This window comes from Python bivittatus, unplaced genomic scaffold (assembly GCF_059951505.1).
Source record: "Python bivittatus isolate LINGU-HERP-01145 unplaced genomic scaffold, Pbiv_v1 ctg000390_np1212, whole genome shotgun sequence".
Taxonomy (NCBI): domain Eukaryota; kingdom Metazoa; phylum Chordata; class Lepidosauria; order Squamata; family Pythonidae; genus Python; species Python bivittatus.
In genome coordinates this window covers 613362-632995 of record NW_028277070.1, presented here as the reverse complement: position 1 = coordinate 632995, position 19634 = coordinate 613362, and the positions used below count along the sequence as shown (strand labels likewise).

General features: G+C 50.3%; 2 protein-coding genes across 7 annotated transcripts in view; one reads left to right on the top strand and one right to left on the bottom strand.

Moving 5' to 3' along the window:
- Nucleotides 1-1912: 1912 nt before the first annotated feature.
- On the bottom strand, nucleotides 1913-18927 carry LOC148215355 (uncharacterized). Of its 5 annotated transcripts, none has more exons than XM_088143732.1 (2): nucleotides 14142-18927; nucleotides 1913-11681 (listed from the first exon to the last, which is right to left on the bottom strand). In XM_088143732.1, exon 2 carries the CDS (start codon nucleotides 3182-3184, stop codon nucleotides 1913-1915), a length of 1272 nt encoding a protein of 423 aa, XP_087999858.1. In that variant the 5' UTR covers nucleotides 3185-11681; nucleotides 14142-18927. The 5 variants fall into 5 exon arrangements, with proteins under 5 accessions (XP_087999858.1, XP_087999859.1, XP_087999854.1 ...); XM_088143733.1 differs by having other exon boundaries at nucleotides 1913-5075; XM_088143728.1 differs by having other exon boundaries at nucleotides 1913-14655; nucleotides 14764-18927.
- Nucleotides 18864-19634, top strand: part of SMPD4 (sphingomyelin phosphodiesterase 4) — a 34739-nt gene continuing 33968 nt past the window's right edge. For both annotated transcript variants that reach the window (XM_007443508.3, XM_007443507.3), the window contains exon 1: nucleotides 18864-19015. In XM_007443508.3, coding sequence (XP_007443570.1) covers nucleotides 18941-19015 — 75 coding nt within the window. In that variant the 5' untranslated portion in view covers nucleotides 18864-18940. The remainder of the gene's footprint in view (nucleotides 19016-19634) is intronic.

The window sequence follows — 19634 nt, the reverse complement described above, 5'->3', positions numbered from 1 at the left end:
CTCCAGTAGATGCCTCCACGTGGCCAGTGCCCACTTGACTGCGTACGCCTCTTTCTCCCACACCATCCACCTTCTCTCCGTCTCGGTGAATTTGCGGGAGGCGTAGGCGCATGGGTGGATGGCCCCCTCCAGGCTGGGCTGGAGCAGGACTGCCCCCGTTGCCACGTCTGACGCATCTACTTGGATTATAAACCGCCGATCTGGGTCAGGATGGCGCAGGATCGGCTCCGCTGTGAACCGCCGTTTTAGCTCCTCAAACGCCCCCTGGCATTCTGCAGTCCATGCAAGTGCCATGCTGGGCTTGGGGGGTTTCCCAGTGCCCTTGGTCTTCAGCAGGTCGGTTAGGGGAAGGGCGATTTGGGCGAAGTTCGGGATAAACTGTCTATAGAAGTTCGCAAACCCTAGGAAGCTTTGGAGTTGCCTCCGGGTTCGTGGCGCTTCCCAGCCCAGGACATCCTTTACTTTCGCCGGGTCCATCTCAATTCCCCGGCTGGATATTCAGTAGCCAAGGTAGTCTAGTTGCTCTCGATGGAACTCGCATTTCGATAGCTTCGCGTACAGCTGTGCCTTCAGCAGTCTCTGGAGCACCGTGCGCACCAGGCTCACGTGCTCCGCCAGGGTTTCGGTGTAGATGAGGATGTCATCCAGGTAGACCAGGACATCCCGGTAGAGTAGGTCGTGCAGCACCTCATTTATTAGCTGCATAAATACCCCCGGGGCCCCTTTTAATCCGAACGGCATCACGGAAAACTGGTAGCTTCCGAGCGGCGTGTTGAACGCTGTCTTCCACTCATCTTTTGCGCGGATCCTGACTCTGAAGTAAGCTTCGCGCAAGTCCAGTTTTGTGAACACCCTCCCCTTAGACAGATGCGACATCAAGTCCTTCATCAGGGGAAGGGGGTATTTGTACTCCGTGCTGATTGCGTTCAGCCCCCGGTAGTCCACACACATTCGAAGCGAGCCATCCTTCTTCTCCCGGAATAGTACCGGGGCCGCTAATGGTGACTTCGCGGGTTGGATGAATCCCCGCGCCAGGTTCTTGTCTATGAACTCCCGCAGAGCCCCCATCTCTCTCCCTGACAGGGAGTACATTTTCGGCTTAGGCAGGGTCGCCCCTGGCTCTAACTCGATGGCGCAATCACTGGGCCGGTGTGGTGGGAGCTGGTCGGACTCCTTCTCCCCGAACGCTGCCGCCAGGTCTCGATACTGCCTCGGGATTCTGCCGCCCGTCGTGGGTTCCCCGGGCCCGGCCTCTCTCTTTGCGGTTGTCTCGCCAGTCGCCGCTGCCTCCCCACGCCTCGGGATCGTTGCGGGTCTCCGGGGTCCCGGCGCTGCTGCTGCTGCTGTTGCCGGCCGGGTCTCAGGCTCCGTCTGCTCTCGCCCCGTCTCCCGGTGTCCCGGACCCTCCACTTGCCCGTCTGTGGTTGCGGCCGCACCCGCCTCCACGGCTCGGTCCCCTCGGCTTTCGCACTTCGCCGGCCTGTCGCCCCCGAACCGCACTGCCTCCGCCGTCCAGTCGACCCGTGGGTTCCGTCGTCGCAGCCACGCCAAGCCGAGTACCACCGCGTAGTCGGCCACCGGGACCACCACAAATCTCAGTTCTTCCCGGTGACTCCCGATCGTCATCTGGACCGGCTCGGTGTAATACTGAGCTGGCCCCCCCCCGCCAGCGTGCCGTCTAGCTGGCTGAATGCAATGGGCTCCCGGAGGCGCCTCAGCTGTAGTCCGAGCCCCGAGACCACAGCTGGGTGCATCAAGCAGTGGGTGCAGCCTGAATCCAGTAGCGCCCGCAGCTGTGCCTCCCCTCCGGATCTCACCCCCCGGATGTGTATTCTCACCCGGAACGGAGGGCAGTCCTCATCTCCTATTGGGTCCGCGCGCCTCGACTCCCCTGCTCGCACTGGGACGCCGTTCAGTGCGAGTGCGCCTCGTTTCCCGCCGGCTCCGAGTCCTCTCCGGAGGACGCCGTCTCCGGGGTCGACCACCCCCCGCGTCCTTTCTCGGTCACCGCCGCCACTGCCCCCTTCCGCGGTTGGTCGCCGGCCCTTTTCCCGGTCGCACGCGGGGGCTTGACTTCAGGCCGTGGTGAGGCTCCTTCCCGCTCCGTCGGGCACTGCGCCACTCGGTGGCCTCTGCCTCCGCAGCGGAAGCACAGGTTCGGGGCTCTGGTCGCCTCTCGCACCCCGGTGGACTGCCGCCGACTGCTCCGCCTTTCCTCGGGGGTTCTCTCCCTCGGCTGGTCCCTCGTCTGGTCCCGTCGCCTCGCGCTCTGTTGGATCTGCCGCCATGCCGATTCCGCCGTTCCGGCCAGCCAGATCCAATCTTTCACTGTGGACGGGTCGTCCCGCCCCAGTGCCCGCTCCAGGATCTCTGGATTGAGCCCCCTCTTAAAATACTTCACCCTCAGGGACTCCGGCCAGTCCGTGAGCTTCTCTGCCAATCTCCGGAACTCCAGAGCGTACTCTGATACCGACTTGCCCCGCTGTCTGAACTGCAGGATGTCGTCCTCCGCCCGCTTGGCCCTCAATGTGTCCTCGAATCTGTCCCGGAGCGCCTGCATGAAGTCCGGGAAACTCCGTAGTTCCGCCGCGTTGGCATCGTATAGTCTGATCACCCAGCTAGCTGCTTGAACATCTAGCAGCTCGGCCACGTAGGATACTCTATCCTCGTCCCTAGCGAATAGGTGACCACCCCTCTGCATGAACCCCCTAACGTGCGTCAAAAAGTGCGGCAGCTGTTCAGGGTCCCCTGAGAACTTCCCAGTGATACCTCGAAGTCTCAGGGCGTCTGCCGCCCGTCGGTCCACCGACCGGGGCATCGTGGGCGGTGCCGGCTGAGGTGCCGGACCGCCACCCCTGTTGCTCGCCCCCTCGCTCACCGCAGGTGGTCCCACTCTCTGTAGCAGGGTCTGGAGCATCGCCTCCATGGCGTCTAGGCGCCGCTCGACTCTCTCCTCTAGTTGGGCGAACTTCTCGTCCCACTCGCGATTCCGGGACCCTGAACCTCGGGTCATCGTGACGCCTGAACCGTCTGGCCCTTGGTTCACGCCCATCGACCACCGCTCGGCTGGAGGGCGCCCGGTCCTGGCCGCTGTCCCGTCGCTCCCGGGTGGCTCCGACCGTCCCTCCTCGAGCCTGGGTTCCTCGTGCTCCAGCTGACCCACGGATTCCTCGTCGCTGGTCATGCCTGTATTGGAAAAGGAAACGCTCCTCGGTGGTACCGGGTAGCGCTAACGGTGAGTCCTGGCTTTATGTAAGGTTTGCCCCGTTCGACAGAGAAACTCTCGTGACACGTGTTGTTCACAAAGAAGGTTTACTCATGCGTAACGTAGTAGTCACAAGCAAAGCCAGGACTGGCTTGGTACAATTGCATCACTTGTTATATTCCCCCCTTCCCGCGCTTTTTCCCGCCCCGCGATCACGTTGCAGCTGCGGATTATGGGCCCCCAATAATCCCCCTTGATTGTTCATGATGGCAGGATCGGTCAGGGTCTATTGTCCTTGATTGCCAGTCCCCCTCCGGCTGGGTTGGTTCCTCCCCGTTACGTGCAAGCCCGCGGGTTCTGTGCTGCGTTGCGATCTTGTTTCGCTGCCTGCGGCCCCGTTCATTGCTGGCTCGCGCCGTTATCAGTTTATAGTTAAAAGCTTCCGCTGCGGTTTTCCGGTTTGGCTGGGCGCAGGTGGCCCGTTAATTAGCGGCGCTTTCAGTTCCTCTTTTCCCCGCTAGCTACCGCCGGTGGATTCCGCGTGGTCTGGCTGCGAGCTTCCCTGAAGCCCCGTGCTTCCCTGAAGCCCCGTGCTGACCGAACCTGACACCCAGAAGTTTAATCGTAGCATTGAGAACTTCCAGGCTACTATCCCAAGGGCCAGGAGACTGGCCAGGTTGTTAAGATCCAGAGGGCTTCTGAGAAAGGAGGACTCCATCTTTCCACAGTCTAGCTATATTGCTATAATTGTTTTTGCAGTATTTTCTTTAGGGCAGCAACTAAATTGTAAAGTCCTCTAATTCCAACAGCATGGGAACACATTTAAATGAAATCTAAGTAGCTGCAACTTATACCCTTTATTTCTGGTCCCAGTTTCTGTGGCTATGGAAAATAGATCTTGGTCATCTTCTCCAGCTATCATGTCCCCTATAAGTCTTCATTTCTCCCAACTAACATTCCAAGTTCCATCATCTTATCCCCATAGGCCATGTCCTCAAGTCCCTATGTCATCTTTGTGGTCTCCTCTGAACCTTTTGTAACCTGTCAATATTCTTCTGGAAATGTGGCATCCAAAATTGTATACAGTATTCCAGCTATAGTCCCATCAGTGTTGAGCAGAGAGGAATAATGACTTTAGTTTTCTTTGACACAATGCAGCTTGTTGTCAAAGACTGCACCAAAGTCCTTCTTGCTCCTCTCAACCCCAGTTTGGGCTGCAATCTCATTCTGTCATGTGTTGGCCAGACCTCCCAAGTTTTTGTCATCTGAAGATTCGATAAGTAGTCCATCAATCTGATCCTTAATAAAAATGTTGAATACCGGCTGCAAGATTGATTCCTGTGGAACCTAACAGTTGACTGCACTCTAACTTGATGTAAAACCATTAATGCTAATTCTCTAAGTGTTGTACACCTAGTTTATTGTAGTGTCATCCAAAGCACTCTTTAACATAACGTTAAGGAGAATGTTGTTTGGAACTTTGTCAAAACCTTTGTTGAAATCAAGGCCGATCACATCAACAGCATTCTCCTTGTGTGCTAGAGTAGTTACCCTGTCAAAGGAGGCAAAATTTGTCTCCTATGATTTGTTTTTGTCAAAGCCATACTGACTCTTTGCAATCATGGCACTGTTTTCAGGAAGCTTACAAACGGCCTGCTTCATTACCTGCTGTAGCATCTTTCCAGGGATTGATGTTTGGCTCAAAGGTCAAGAATTACTGGGATCCACTTTTTTTAAGTGAAGAACCTTGCCACCTTCGTTCTTCTTCATCCTCTGCCACATCTCCAGAACTCTGTGTTTCCAGGTCTTGCCCAATACTGGAGCAATTTTCTGGAGGGTTGGATTGCAATTCCTGCTCTAACACTTTAGGCTGTGAAAAAGTGAAAGGACTCAGAGATACTTCACAGCTGTCACAGCTGCAAACACATCTGTTTTCTGGCATCTCAGTTCATATTAGAGCAGATGGCAGGAAGTGGACATGTTCAGTCTTAAATCTTTCCTGACCTCAGAGGTAGGAAGAGCTCTGGACAGTACTATATCTTCTACAGAATCAAATATCAATTCTGTACTGCAGGCTTATCAGTCTATCTGTTCCCAAATTAGACCTTTATTAGTTACACAGGTCTGATTTAACCATAGAAGGAATTCAAAATCCACATGGTTTGATACCGAATGCAGAGATTTGAGAAGCCAGGTGAGAAAACAAATGAGAAGAGCACATAATTTTTTAAACTACGAAGCTTTAAACTTACGCTTGATCTTAGGTAAGAATATAAAAAAATAGTTCTAATCAAAAAAGCTACCTATACTGTATGCAAAAAGCTGGGCAGAATTGGAACAGGACTCAAAAAATAGAAATCTAACACATTTTTTGGCGTTTAGGTGAAGCCAGACAAAGAGATTCAAGAAATAACCTTGAAATAACTGTATTGGCTGTTGCTTGGGAAGATTTTTATGTTGACTTGTTCTGGGATAGAACACAATATGGCCATTCGTTTTGCCAGGAAAACACTCTTGGGAGTATTGTTGATCTACCCAAATGACCACCTGGTACTGCACAGGAAACAAAAATCCTTAACACAGTCATTAAAAATAATAAATTCCCAGAGAAGATTTTATGCAACCAGAGCTTTTTACAGATAGTGTGGATTGGTGGGCCACCATATTGGCTGGTTTGTTTACCGCTATAAATAATACTGAGCATATTCCCCAGGGATGGAAGTGTAATAGTTCCACTGCTTAAGAAAGGTAATCAAGGGGATCCTAGAAACTATAGGCTAATTAATTTAATTGATGTCTCAAAAGAAAATAGCACAATCCTGCCTCCAGAAATTGGAGGATTGGGTAGAGCAAAATTCCATCTTTGCAAGACTGATGTTAGCCCTGCAAAGTAGGCCAGACAAAAAGCACAACCAGGAAAGTACCTCTCCTGTCCTTCACATCTACTCTCCTAAAAACTAGGGATGGTCCCTTCTGAGACACGTTTGCCATCCCTCCTTTTTGAGACTGAAATGCCATTTATCAGACTGTCGTCTAGGCTGCAGCTCTTCCTCCTGTCTCCCACAGTCATTCCCACAGACCATTACAGCTATTGCTAGTTTTTCAGGTTGTTCTAGATGGCAATGCCACTTGAGTTCTTTAAACCAAGTACTGGGCTCAAGGCTTTTATATTGCTATATGGTTTTTATAGTCCTTTTTGTTCTTTTATACAGTTTTTAAATTATCGTAAGCTACAATATTTGAGATGGGCAGCCATATAAATTGAAATAATAAATAAACACATTAAATCTATAGTTTTGAATAGGCAACACTTCAATATGGCAGTTTTTCTGGATTCACAGCTCCTGCTGAAAGCGCTGGTGGCAGTTGTGGCTGGGAAGGTCTTTGCATAGGTTCATCTTATTTTAGTTGTACTTGTTCCTGGACTGGGAGGCCCTCCAGACTACTACTCATGCCACGGTGACCTGACTATGGTTGATTGCAATGCATTCTAGATGGGACTGCCTTTGAAGACCATTCAGAAGGTTCATCTTGGGCAGAATGCAAAAGCCTGTAACCCCTCTGCTTTGCTAGTTGTACTGGTTGCCAGTTAGTGTCTAGGTGCAATTCAGGGTGCTGGTTACCACATGTAAAGCTCTTCATGGCATAGGACATAGCTATCTGAGGGACCATCCAGTCGTTTCTGCCCTGGAGTTGGTATACTCCAGGTCCCATCAATCCAAAATGTCATCTGATGGAACCCCAAAAGTAGGCATTTTACATCACCACACCTTCCCTCTGGAACAATATTCCTTAGAGTTTTGTATGGCTCCTACTCTGGCTTCATTTAAAAGGGGCAGGATTTTACCCTGGCATATTTTCAGTCAGTGCACAAGGATAAAAAGTAGTTTAAAGCTGCTGTGTGGATGAGTTGTTATGCAACGACCACAAAACAACAGGGCACAGGAGTGTATTTAAAACCCAACTAGAGCCCTCAGAGACTTTTGGTGGCTAAACGTCGCCGCCGACATAAAGAATTATGTTTCCTCTTGTCATGTCTGTTGTAGAGCAAAGCCAATCCCTGATAAGCCAACTGGGCTGTTGCAACTGCTGGAAACTCCTTCTCAACCATGGGACAGCGTCTCTTTAGATTTCATCACTGATCTTCCTCCAGTGCGGGGCTATATCACCATACTGGTAGTAGTGGATGTATTTACCAAATTGGCCCATTTTATTCCTTGCAAGGGTCTCCCAGCAGCCCAAGAAATGGCTCAACTCTTTTTGGACATCTTTAGATACAGAGAATTGGTCAATCATGTCATAACAGACCAAGGAAATCAATTCACTTCCAAATTTTGGAGGGTCCTCTTGCACTTATTAAATATTAAAATTCATTTGTGTTCCTCATATCATCCAGAGGCAAATGGAGAAGATGAGAAGGTTAACCAACTATTGCAGCAATATTGAAGATGTTACATTTCTTACCAGCAAGACAACTGATCTCATACCTCTTGCTGAATTTGCTTACAACAATGCAGCGCACTCCTCTATCGGTATGTCCCTGTTCCAGGCAACTTATGGATTCCACCCATGGTCTTACCAACAGCCAGGCAAGAAAGCACCATTCCTCATGCCACAGGTTTCCTGCACGAGAAGCAAGCAGCCCAAAGCCTCTTACAGGAACAGCTTGAACTAGCAAAGGCCACATACAAAAAAGCAGCAGATGCACACAGATAAGAGGAAGCTAGAATTGCAGAAGGGGACTTGGTGTGGCTTTCTACAAAATTTCTAACTTCTGCAAGACCTTCCAAGAAACTGGACTCAACATTTATTGGCCCTTTCCCGGTTTTTTTTTTTTAATTAACCCAGTGGCTTTTTGTTTGCAGTTGCTGGCATCAGTGAAGGTTCACCCCGTTCCATTGGTCTTTGCTTGTAAAGGAAGCTCTCCCTGCACTCTACATTCACAGACAGCATTCCCCTCCAGTTCTAGTAAATGGGGAGGAAGAGTATGAGGTGGAAGTGGTGTTGGACTCTAGACGCAGAGGGAAGCAGGTTGAGTACTTGATACACTGGAAAGGCTACACAGAATCAGAAAGATCACAGGAGGCAGCAACAGACGTGCAGATGCCACAATCGGTGCACCGCTTTCATGACCAGTACCTCAACAAGCCCCGTCCTTGGCAGCTCTGGAGGAGTTAGACACGAACCAAGGCGAGCAGGAAGAGTTTTTTTATGGGGTGGAGGGGGCCTTGGGAATTGCAAGAGACCAATTTGGTTGTGCCACATATATAGACATACTTAATTGCTGATTCCTATTCGTAAACAGGATGTCCACTAGAGATTTCAACAACCTTCCCTACTGCACCTTTGCTCTGTCCATCCTGAAGTCAGCAGAAAATTATACTGACTTGGAACATATCGTCCCTATTGCCAATCCCTTTCTCCAGTACACATTTCAAATTACTGTAGTCACCTGGCTTTCCTCCAGAGTAAGGGAGTTTAAGGTTAAGCTGGCACCTCATCTTGGGGGTATCATTAATGATTTGTCAGCATATTTTGAAGTTAGGTCTTTTCCTTTGGCTTGGATGAACGATTGACAGTAAAGAGAGTAAATGGGAAGAGGTGCCCTGAAATAAAGTTACTCTGGGCAAAGAAGTGGAGGATGATGCTGGGGGAATGACACACAGTGCAGCACAGTAGGAACAAAGAGAAATGGAATGAAGATTAGAAGAAGTGCAGACTGACCATGCTGGGAGGTCATTTAGTTCACCACCTGGTAGTGGTGAAGTCAATGGCAGCACTGGGGGACACTGCACATCCTGAGACCATGACAGTAGTGGGGGGGGGGTGCCAATGTGCCTGTCATTGCTACAAAGAAGGTGGCAAGAAGGAGGCCCCAGAGGGCTGTTGCCCAGAAGAGAAGATGCAGAGATTTACTGGGCTATACAGGAAGTAAGTGGCAGGTCAGATGGTACCAGCAGGGTACACCTAGTAGTAAGAGTCTGGGAGCAGAGGAAGTGGGGAGAGTCTAGGGAGGGAAAGGCCCTTGTCTGCATCCCCAGTGACTATAGGGTGCTGAGGGAGTGAGCAGGAGTGGATTTCTTGATTGCTGCACTGTTCTTTGTTTCTGTGGTGAGTCTATTGAGTTGTAGGTATTTACTCCATTCCAGCTTAATAGAGGGGGGCTGTGGAACTCCAGGGGACTTTACATATGGGGAACATATTTCTACAGTATGGTGGACTGTCCCTTACAGTAGAAGGGGACCTGCAATACAGTGCCAGGGATCACCCAGTAAAGATGATTGGCAGATTTAAAGCTGAGGAAAAGAATGCATTTCTTCACACAGCACATAATTAAACTGCGGAATTCATTCACCCAAGACTGCGAAGGCACCCACTAGCCTGGATGGCCCCCATAATGGCACAGAGAAGAGTTTAAGAACGTTGGTGCTACTTCTTGAAGCCAGTTATTCTCGGTTTTTTTCCTAAGGGCTTGTTGCCTTTATGGCTCTCTAGCAGGAACCAGCAGCATTTGTTCAGGTGGCCTCTGCTTGCCTCTGGCAGGCCATGATGGGCAGTGCCCTTAGCAACACAGCCCTGCCAAAGGCACGAAGCCACGTTCTGGCCAAAAAAGCACCAGGAACTAAACACACGGCATTGCCTGGAAATCCAGATGGCAAAAAGTGCCATGCAGGAAGCTGAGCACGAGTCTCATCAAGCTGCCTCCCTTGGCTCAGCTTGCCCCACCCCTCCCTGCTCAAGAACCAGTTGTTCCCTGGGCCGGCTGGTCTCCAAATCCCATAATCATTATGAGGGAGCTGTAGGTCTTGGTCTCCTGCTTATAAGCACCCTAGAGGCACCTGGGTGGCCACTGTGAAGAACAAAATGCTGGACCTTGAACTGTTCCAACGGTCCGTTGTCTCCCTCAAGTGTGCCAACTGTGCCTGTTGTTTTGCCAGAGATAGGCTTTAGAGCTGTGAGACTTTTTGAAAGCAACCAGAATATGCTTCTGTCCCATACAGCCAGCAATGGATTCCTCTGTGCGCTTGCCCACAGAGAGGGCCACGCTGTTCAGCTCATTTCAGAACTTATGGCTTGTTAGCAATGCATGATTGCAACATCTTAATTTCCAATAGGGAATAAAAAATGTACAAACAGGTTACAGATGCCAAAAAGAGAAAGACAAGCTGCTTCTCCAATCCATTCCAGCTGTTCTTCATTTAAGCATTGATCAGTTGCAGCCACCGGGGAGCTCTGCCAGCTCCTCGTGATAACAGTGCTCTTCTTGCACTTTTCTCTACAGCGTGGGATGCTCTCTTCTGGATGTTGGACTGGAGTGGTGTTTAGTGCTGGGCATTGTGCCAGGGTCTTGAGAAGGACAGCGAGAGCGCACAATTCTACCGGAGTCCTGCTGCATCTTAGGTGGCGCTTTCTCCATTTCCCCCACCGGCCTTCTTTCACTGTCTGCATCCAAGCCAGAGACCCACAGGTTCTCTCACAGGGGTCTGGCGGCGATGGGTGGGGCTGCTCTGCTCTCCTCTCTCCTCGCCTGTGCCCACTGCCATGACAAGGGCACCCAGGCATCTGGGGAACAGAATGAGCAGCAGATTCTTGGAATGAAGCTCAATTTTTGACAGAGGCTGCTTCTTGATCCTGTTCTTGGGCCAGCCATTTTGAAACTATTCTATATATCTTGCCTTCCCTCCAGGAGCAAAAGAAATTGTGTGGCGTCACCTGTTTTCCATTTATGCTCAGCACCCCGCTGCATCTCCCCCCATCACCACCATGACAGCCACTTTCTGGCAATATTTCAGTAGTGAAGAAAGAATATAGGAACAAGTCATAAGAGCTTCACTCGGTTGTAGCACCTCCCTCGTAACACTGTATTCACAAAGCCCCCAGATCCTGTTCATTGTGCCTGTGTGCGCACAGCGGCTTTTGTGCATGTCACTCCCCTGCTCTGCTCAGAAAGGTCTTGAATGGATGTTGGCTGCAGCCTTGTCACGGAGCTGCCACAGACGTATCAGTTATAACGGATCCCCTCTTGCTCTTGTCTCTCAGCCAGATACGTGTAAATAAATGCACGGGCCGTAGGAGTGGGAAATACTAGCAGATCTTTTTTTTCCTGGCTGGAAGATGAACAGACCTTCATTCATTCTCAATCTGCTACTTTCAGGGGGTCAGACCTGAAACTGCATTTTATATTTTATATTGTGAGCCACTAGCCCAAGGAACTCCAAGAGACAATGCAAATTCAGTCCAGCTATGTTTATTAGCTACAACCTCTAGCAAGAATCTTCCCAGACTGAAACCCCAGCTCCCAAGTCAGCCAGTCACAACAGTGTGAATTCCTCAGGGAGGTGCCAGTCTCATCCTCTTGTTACTCCCACGCTCTTCTGGCGAGCTAAGAAAATGTTTATCTCTCTGAGCCTGGTCTTCATAATTCCATTCCATCACAGCCACTGAGAATTGTTTTCAAGTTGGGCAGTGACGAAATCTAATAAAATAAATAAATAAACCCTTTAATAACTAAAGATAAAGGGTCTGTGGAACCAGAGGGGTCAAGCGAACAAAGCCACTTGGTCTTGTCAGAATTACCACGGAGTCTGTTCCTCCCCATCCACACTGCATGGTATCCAGGCACTGGGCCAGGGCTTCGATGGTGTCAGTTGGCTGGCCTGGGATCAAGGTGTATAACTGGGTATCAGCATAATGACGATACCTGACTCCAAGTCAACCCAGCAATTTCACGTAGACATTAACGAAAGGGGAAAGTTGAGCCCTGTGGCACCTCACAAGTGAGGGGTCATGGGCACAACCTCTCACACCCTGTCAACGCCGAATGGAACAGCCACAGAGAAAGGAGGAGAACCACTGCAAAATGGTGCTTCCTATTCCCAGTGCCTGAAACTGGCCCAACAGGATACCCCAGTTGACAGTACTGAAAGCTGCTGAGGAATCAAGGAGCCCCTGGATGGAGGCACCACCCCATCCCAGCTCCACCACAGGTCATCAACCAGCCTGACCAATGCTGCCTCCATACTGAATCCCCACTGCAACAGGTCCAGATTATCTGTTTCCTCCAGGATCCTCTGGAGCTGAAGCCCGGCCATTGTAATGGATGGCATGAGTGAGGAAGATAACTGGAATGGAGGATCAAGGTTATCAAGAGGGAGGGGGAACATTCCAGAGCAAGCGCTTTCTCAGTCCACAGCAGGAGCGTGGGAAGACAAAGAAGATGAGGACAGCCCCTCCCTAGAGTCTCACGGGGTATATCCACTAGTTGCTTTAGCATAGGTTTAGTCTGGTGAGATTCTGTCTATTAGGAGTGAGCTAATAAAGGAACTATATTGGACTGGATTGTCTCCTCATTGTTCTTGGCAGCCATCCGCTTCACCATATTCCCCAGAAAGGGGAGACTGGATGAAAATTGTCAAGAGTGGCTGGGTCTGTTTTATGACTTAGTGTGGTATGTGATCCAACCAATTATGGTTTATTCAGCAAACCATGATTTAGTCCACTGTGTGAACCAGGTCATTGTGCTGGACTATCTTGGAATGTTCAGTTAACCATAAATTAAATGCAATAACCCTTAAGTCACTGTTTTCACTTGGTTCAACAGTACATCTTGCACAAGAAATTTGGCATTTGTTAGGATGGTACTTCGATTACTCCCCCCTCCCATTGGTTCTATGACCAGTGCAGTTATTTAGGGCAGCCATAACCAGGACATATTTTTTTCATTCTGTATCAATCTCTCTGTACAACTGTGCTTTCTTGTTAGGATGCTCACCTTGAAGACTGGTGAGGGAGGCAACACCATGGGCCCAAAGCCACCCAGTAACTTTCTGTGGAGAAATCTGCCTGTCTTAGGTTTTAGATTTGGATTGGGCCCTCTTTGAGTCCACGTTCTCAGAAACCAAGCCCACAGCATTCCCATTTTGGCTTGAAGGTTCTAAGCATTTGACAAGAAATGTCTCCATGCAGGATCCCTTTCCAGGGTTTTGGGCTCTTTTGTCATCACTCATGGTGTTGGCACAGAACACTTTAGGTCACTGGTAAATAGCCAATGCTGAACAGGAACATATCTCCCCAAGAGGAGGGTGCAGAATGAAGTTTACATCTTTTGGCTCTGTGTTGGATTACACTGCAAAACTGGTACTTTTCTAGAATGAGAAGGATCAGCATATGACCATTTACATCTTGGGGCAAGGTCAGACAGAGAATTTGGGGCTTGCCAGAGCATTCTAGTGCCACGTAACAGGCAAAGGAGAAAAGGGCTCTCCAGCTTGTCCTGCATTTGGCTCAGGTAGCAATTCGGAGAAGGTTACCTCCTGGTTTTTAACTGCCTACCTAGCAACTTACATTTTCCTTCTAGGACACTGGAACCACAGTTTCCTACATAACTGGTGCTGTTTTGCACCATACCCTCTTTCCTTGAAAGTGTAATGGTATGTGGGAATGACTTTGGGAGACAAGAGGAGGAGCCGCAGACTGGACAACTGGCATGTAAAAGATGTCTCGGACCACAGAAAGAGGGGATAGCATGGAAAGCATTTCAGAAGGGGCCCTCCCTAGTTTTCCAGAGAGTAAAAGGAAAGGAGGAGAGAAATACTTTCAGCCTTACAACATTCTGTTAATGTAACCTTACACTAAAGATAGAGCTAGTATTCCTGGCTGTACTTATTGTCTAGACTATCTCGCAAGGCTAACAGTACTGGAACATGCTCTGCTTCATATTGGACACAAGGTCCAAATTGAAGACACAGATACTGGCAGCCACATCAGACTACCATGTGCAACTTCACAGAGAGCCATTGATATCCATAAACATTCCAACAACTTTAACAAAAAGGAGAAGAGTTTGAAAATCAATAAAACATGGATCCCAGCAAGATTAAACACACCAAGATTGAACAACCCTTATCTAATCAAAAAGAACCTGCAGCAGCCTCACCAGAAAGAACACCTAGCAGTATCCAGGCTCAAAAGCAGTCCAAGCAGGAACCGGTACTCTTGGAATTTCTTCAAAATGGACCAATCAGACAAGAAACCAATCTGGAACCAGCTTTCCTGGACTTCCATGACATGGACCAATCAAAGATCATCTTGCCTGGTTCAAATAGAAGACTCCAGTCAGCCCATTTCAGCTGCTTGTGAGCTGAGAGATACACCACAAAGCTGCTCACTCTGCCCCTGAAGATGCCAGCCACAGCTGCTGATGAAATGTCAGAACTGATCATGGCCCTTCAGCCCAAAAGCTCATCACTGCTTCTTCGATGCCAGCCGTGAAAGCCTAAAGCAGTATATTAATGATAATAAAAGCGCTATAGCTGCCAAGAGAGCTGGTAGTCTTGGGTTGCCATTAATAGAGGTCACAGGAAGGGACAGTTCTGTTCTCTGCGGCATCAGTCAGGCTGCACTTGGAACTCCACGTCCACCATTGGTTGCCATACAAAGATGTTGAGGAACTGAAAAGAGGGCAGAACCATGAAAAAGGTGAGGTATATTGGAGGCTACATCCTACAAAGAGCAGTTAAAGGGAGTGGGAATTTTTAGCTTAAATAAGAGAAGGGTACCTCCAATACTTGAAGGGCTGTTGCAGGGAAGAGGGTGTGGAGTTATTCTCCATGGCTCTTGAGGGTAGGAAAAGAATCAGTGGGTGGAGGCTTTACAAAGGGAGATCCAGACTTGACATAAGGAGGAATTTCCTGGTTGCAGGAGCCATGACGCCATGGAAGAGCTTGGCTCCTGGAGTCGTGGTCATGGGGGTTCCATCACTGGAGACTTTCAAGCCAAGGTTGGACAGCCATTTGTTAGGATGGCCTGAGGATCCCTGCCCAAGGCAAGGGATTGAACAAGACCTCCATGGTTTCTTTCAACACTATGCTTCTAAGCTGCCATTCCTGTAAACTTTGCTGGAGCCTCTCTGCAAATGCACACCTGCCTATACTGCCTGCTGCTACTTATAAACTCACAAGTGAAGTAAACCTTTGAAGCCTACTGAGCCTCAACCAGCTGTGCTGCTCCTGCTCTCCTCTCTTCAATTTGAACTACACAGAAAAATGACTTACCTCCCTCGCTTGATAAAGCTTATTGTTAGAAGATGTTCTAAATAACAAAAGCTGCTAAAGAAAAGTATTAAGAAAAATGCAGACATCAAATACAGTGGTACCTCAGTTCACAAACTTAATTCGTTCCGTGACTCTGGTCACGACCCGAATTGGTCGCGACCCGAATCAAATTTTCCCATAAGGTTCAATGTAAATAGAGTTAATCCATTCTGACCTCTACGAATTTGGTCACCAACCGATTTTGGTCGCCAACCGAATCAAATTTCCCCATAAGGTTCAATGTAAATACGGTTAATCCGTTCTGAACCATATGTATTTTTTTTTAAACCACAAAAATATGAAACAAAGTACAGTACAGTATGAAGAGAAAGAACACTAACCTTGCTTGAGGCGACTTCTGGCGTGGAGGACAGGAAGGCGGGTGGGGAGGCGGTTATTGTTTGAAGGGAGAGTCCCCCTCCCTACAGGAAGCCACGACCACGTGTCACAGCAGGGAAAATGGCCGCGGGTCATGTTCGTCACCCAATGCGGAGTTCGTGAACGGAAGCAAAATTTTGTGAATGGTGCTGTTCGTGAACCGAATTGTTCGTGAACAGAAGCATTCATGAACCGAGGTACCACTGTATCCTTCTTTGGGGAGTTTGGAGGAGGACCAATCAATCATGACAACAAGCTTTAAGAAACAAGCTAATCTGCTTCCATTTTCCTGTCTCCAGTGGCATGAAATTGCCCTTGTGCCAGGAATCTGAGTGTGCAAGTAGAGAACAGATTGTCTCTGCAGCCGCTCACCGCACCTACTATCTTGCTTGAGTCAACTTAATTCCTTCCTTCTCTCCCACTCTGCTCAAAGAAACTTGCAAAATTGCCCAGGGCACATTGGAACTGGAGACCAGGATGTACTGGGCTGAAGCACAACTGAATTTATTGACCGCATGGAGGCAAAGACAGGCCTACAGCAGGGCAGCATTACAATGCGTTCTAATGTATGCTAATCAGAATAAACCTGTGATTGGATACAGCACCAAGATATTTGATTGGACAGAATGCATCATGTGCCTGGCCAGGTCAGTAAGGGTGCAATTATGAGGTCCTGGGCCAAGGCTGCCAACAATGAGTTTCCTTCCTAGAGCATGGCTCTGGTTTGGTTTTCCAGAGCTCTGCTCACCCCCACAGTATCTTTTCCCAGCTTATCGGCATTCTTCTTCTTGTAAAAGGTAACAGCATCTCAGGTTCTCACTAACTAGAACATCGTCATTTTTCGATATTTCATAGAGGTGGGACGATGGAATATATTTTCGCAGACAACTTATAGCAGCATTCCTTGGCCTTCTAAATCGAACTGACTAGTTTCTTTGGGAAAGTGCATTTCCGTTAAGGGGCTTTTAGCTTGACCCCCCAAATCCTCCTTCAATCTGAAATCAGGCACTACCCAGAGATGAACAAAACTTTGTTCACTGAAGACTCAAGGGACTGAGATAGAATCAACTCTTAACTTGGTCCCTAACAGCCTCACAGGTGCTTTTCCTGCAGCCTCCAACCCAAAAAGCAACCTAATCCCCAGTCATCTGACAGCAAAACGGATCTTTCTTCTTGCCACTTGTTTAAATGCAGCAGAATGACCTTCCTGGCAACAAGGGCCTGCTGGGGAGTCACAGGACACCTAGCCAAGGCTTGTACCACTGAAGCACAGACTTCCAAATCAGTTGCTAAGTGCAACACCGGTGGAACTGCAGGCCACGTAGCAAGCGAGTGCCCAAATTGCTCCAAAGCATCGTCTTTGGGAACCTTTGCAGGCTCTCCTCCCAAGGGGCTCTGCAGCAGGGCCCCCAATAATTAGGAAAAGCTCAGGCAGCCAATCACAGGCAAGTGCTGAAAGAAACAGTGACATTTCCAGTAAGGAGTTGCTTGCAATAAAAGCAGCATTCCAACAACCGAGACATTTCTTGGAGGGAGCAATCCACCCAGCACAAGTGTGCATAGATCACAAGAATTTGGAACACCTTCAGAAGGCGAGATCCCTCAAGCCTCAGGTAAGCAAAAATTTCAGATTTTTATATCATGTATATTTGTGGCTCACAGGCAAGCTACCAGGTGTACTATCATGTAATCTTCCACGCTTATCCCTCCCTCCCAATTCTGAAACCAAGCAACTCCCTCTCCCCCTGAGATTAGACCCTCCAGAAAGGTTGGGGGCAGGGAGACAGGCATTAGACAGGATGCAAATGTCAGGGCTCAGGCAGATGACCTCCTAGTAGCCCCTGGACTGATTCTTCCCCTTTCTCTACGAATGATGGACGCTTCACAACAGCTGTTTACATGTTCCCCTTCAAGAGAATTACTGCAGCTGAACTGCTGGACATGCAGAGTTCTGGTGGCTGAGGGTAGACATCAAAGACGTTGTTTCATACTGTCATGTTTGTGACAGGCCATGACTATTCCTGAAAGCTGGCTGGTTTACTTCCGTCCTTCCCTTTGCCACTGCAACTGTGGGATTCTGTTTCAATGGATTTTATTACTGATCTTATCTCTGTATAGGGTTGATGACTAACAATTTTGTGCCATTAAATTGATGTCAAATGACAGACAGACCTTCTCCAAAATAATCTGTCCTCAACCTGGTCCTTTCAGTCTTCCAACAGTGCATCTATCACCGCTGTAATAGAGTCCATCCCCCTTGCTGCTGGGCATCTTCTTCTTGTCTTTCCTTCCATCTTTCTCAGCATTAGACTTCTCCAGAGAGCTAGTCTTCACTTAATGTATCCAAAATGTAATCATTTGAGCCTGGTCATTGGTGCAAGTAAGGACCCTTTAAGAATGACGGACAGTCCCTTCACGTGGCCATTTGTATGTTCCCCTTCCTTTAAGGGAAAAATTATTGCAATTCTGCCATTGCAACAGAACTGCTGGATATGGGGGAACGACTCTCTTTAGTGTAAGGTGGGGGGGGGGGAAAGGAAGCCCTAAAACGATAGATTTCCAGTAATTTGTGTGGTGTCTGTTTGCTGACCCGACCCGCCTTGAGGGCCCGACACCACCGTTTTATCAGGGACCTTGTGCTAAATTGCCCGCACGTTTTGGGGACCAGCCATCATCTGAGCTCCTGCCCCCCCGACACTCCAGATCTAAGGACCCTGGATGCTTCGACTTCTTTGCCGCAGGACGCCTCGTCTGAACGGCCCCCTCGAAGGCCTGAACCGGAGAAGCGCCGCATCTTGCTTGGGATCTTGGAGAGGGCCCCCAGGGCCCCCTGCCGTCCGCGGAGCAAACTGACGCCAGCCCTCCGAGCCAAGCCACGGACCCGCAGGGATGCCGGGGCTGGCAGAATCCCAGAGCCTCGGAATCTCTCTTCCCCCGGGTCGAGGCAGGCCTCGCCCAGCCGCCTCCCTTCCCCGGGATCACAGCGGAGGAGCCGCCTGGCGCCAAGCCACGAGGGCGAGGGCGCTCCGCTCCAGTCCTCGGGCCCCCAACCGTCCCCAAGGCCGCGGGCTCCACGCGAGAGGAGGCGGCGGCGGCGATGGCCGCCGAGACCCTCCGCCCGCCGGCTGCAGCGCAGGAGCTCCTCGAGCAATCCAGCCAGGGTCGGGCGCCGGAAGCCCCACCCGCCCCGGAAGAGGGCGCTCGCTCGCGCTCGGGGTGACGTCAGTGGTGCGCGCCGGGTAGTGACGCAGGCGCCCGCTCCGCGATGAGGCCCACGCCGGGCCGCGCTAAGATCCCCGAGGCGGCCGTGCCGCCCTTTCCTCCGGCCAGCTACCTGCTGGTAAGCGACGTCGAGCCGAAAGAGGGCCCCGGGAGAGGCCGGCGCGGCTTTCGGCCCCTGTCCTTTCGGCCGCGCCGCGAGTCCGCCTCGCCCGCCAGAGCCACCTGGCCCCGGGTGGACGTGGCCGAAGGGGAAGGGCGGGGGCGGCTCCCTTCCTCCCTCGGGCCGCGGCTGGGCTGCTCAGCCCTCCTCAGGGGCCGGGGGGGGGCAGCGGGCATGGAGCGCTCTCCAGAAGAAAGGGGCGAGCGCGGGCCAGGGGCCCGAGGCGGCGTCCGGGGGAGCCCAGCCCAGCCCGAAGCCCTGCGTTCGGGGCGGAAGGGACGTGCGGCTCCGCTGGCCCGCCGCCCTTCCTGGCAAGACGTTCCTCCCGACCTCTGACCTGGGTCGGCCCCGGCCCCGGAAGGAGTCCCGTCCTCCTGTCTTCTGCCTAAGAAACGCTTAGACGGCCGGGGAGCGCTGCTCTGCCTTCCCCCCGTCTTCTCTTTTGCAGGCTAAACGGAGCCAGTTCTCTTCGCTGTTCTTCCGACGACTTGGTTTTCAGGCTTTCACCAGCCCGACTTGCCCATTACGCCCAGTAGACACAGAGCCTAGGGCCCAGAATTTTTTTTAAAAAAATCAG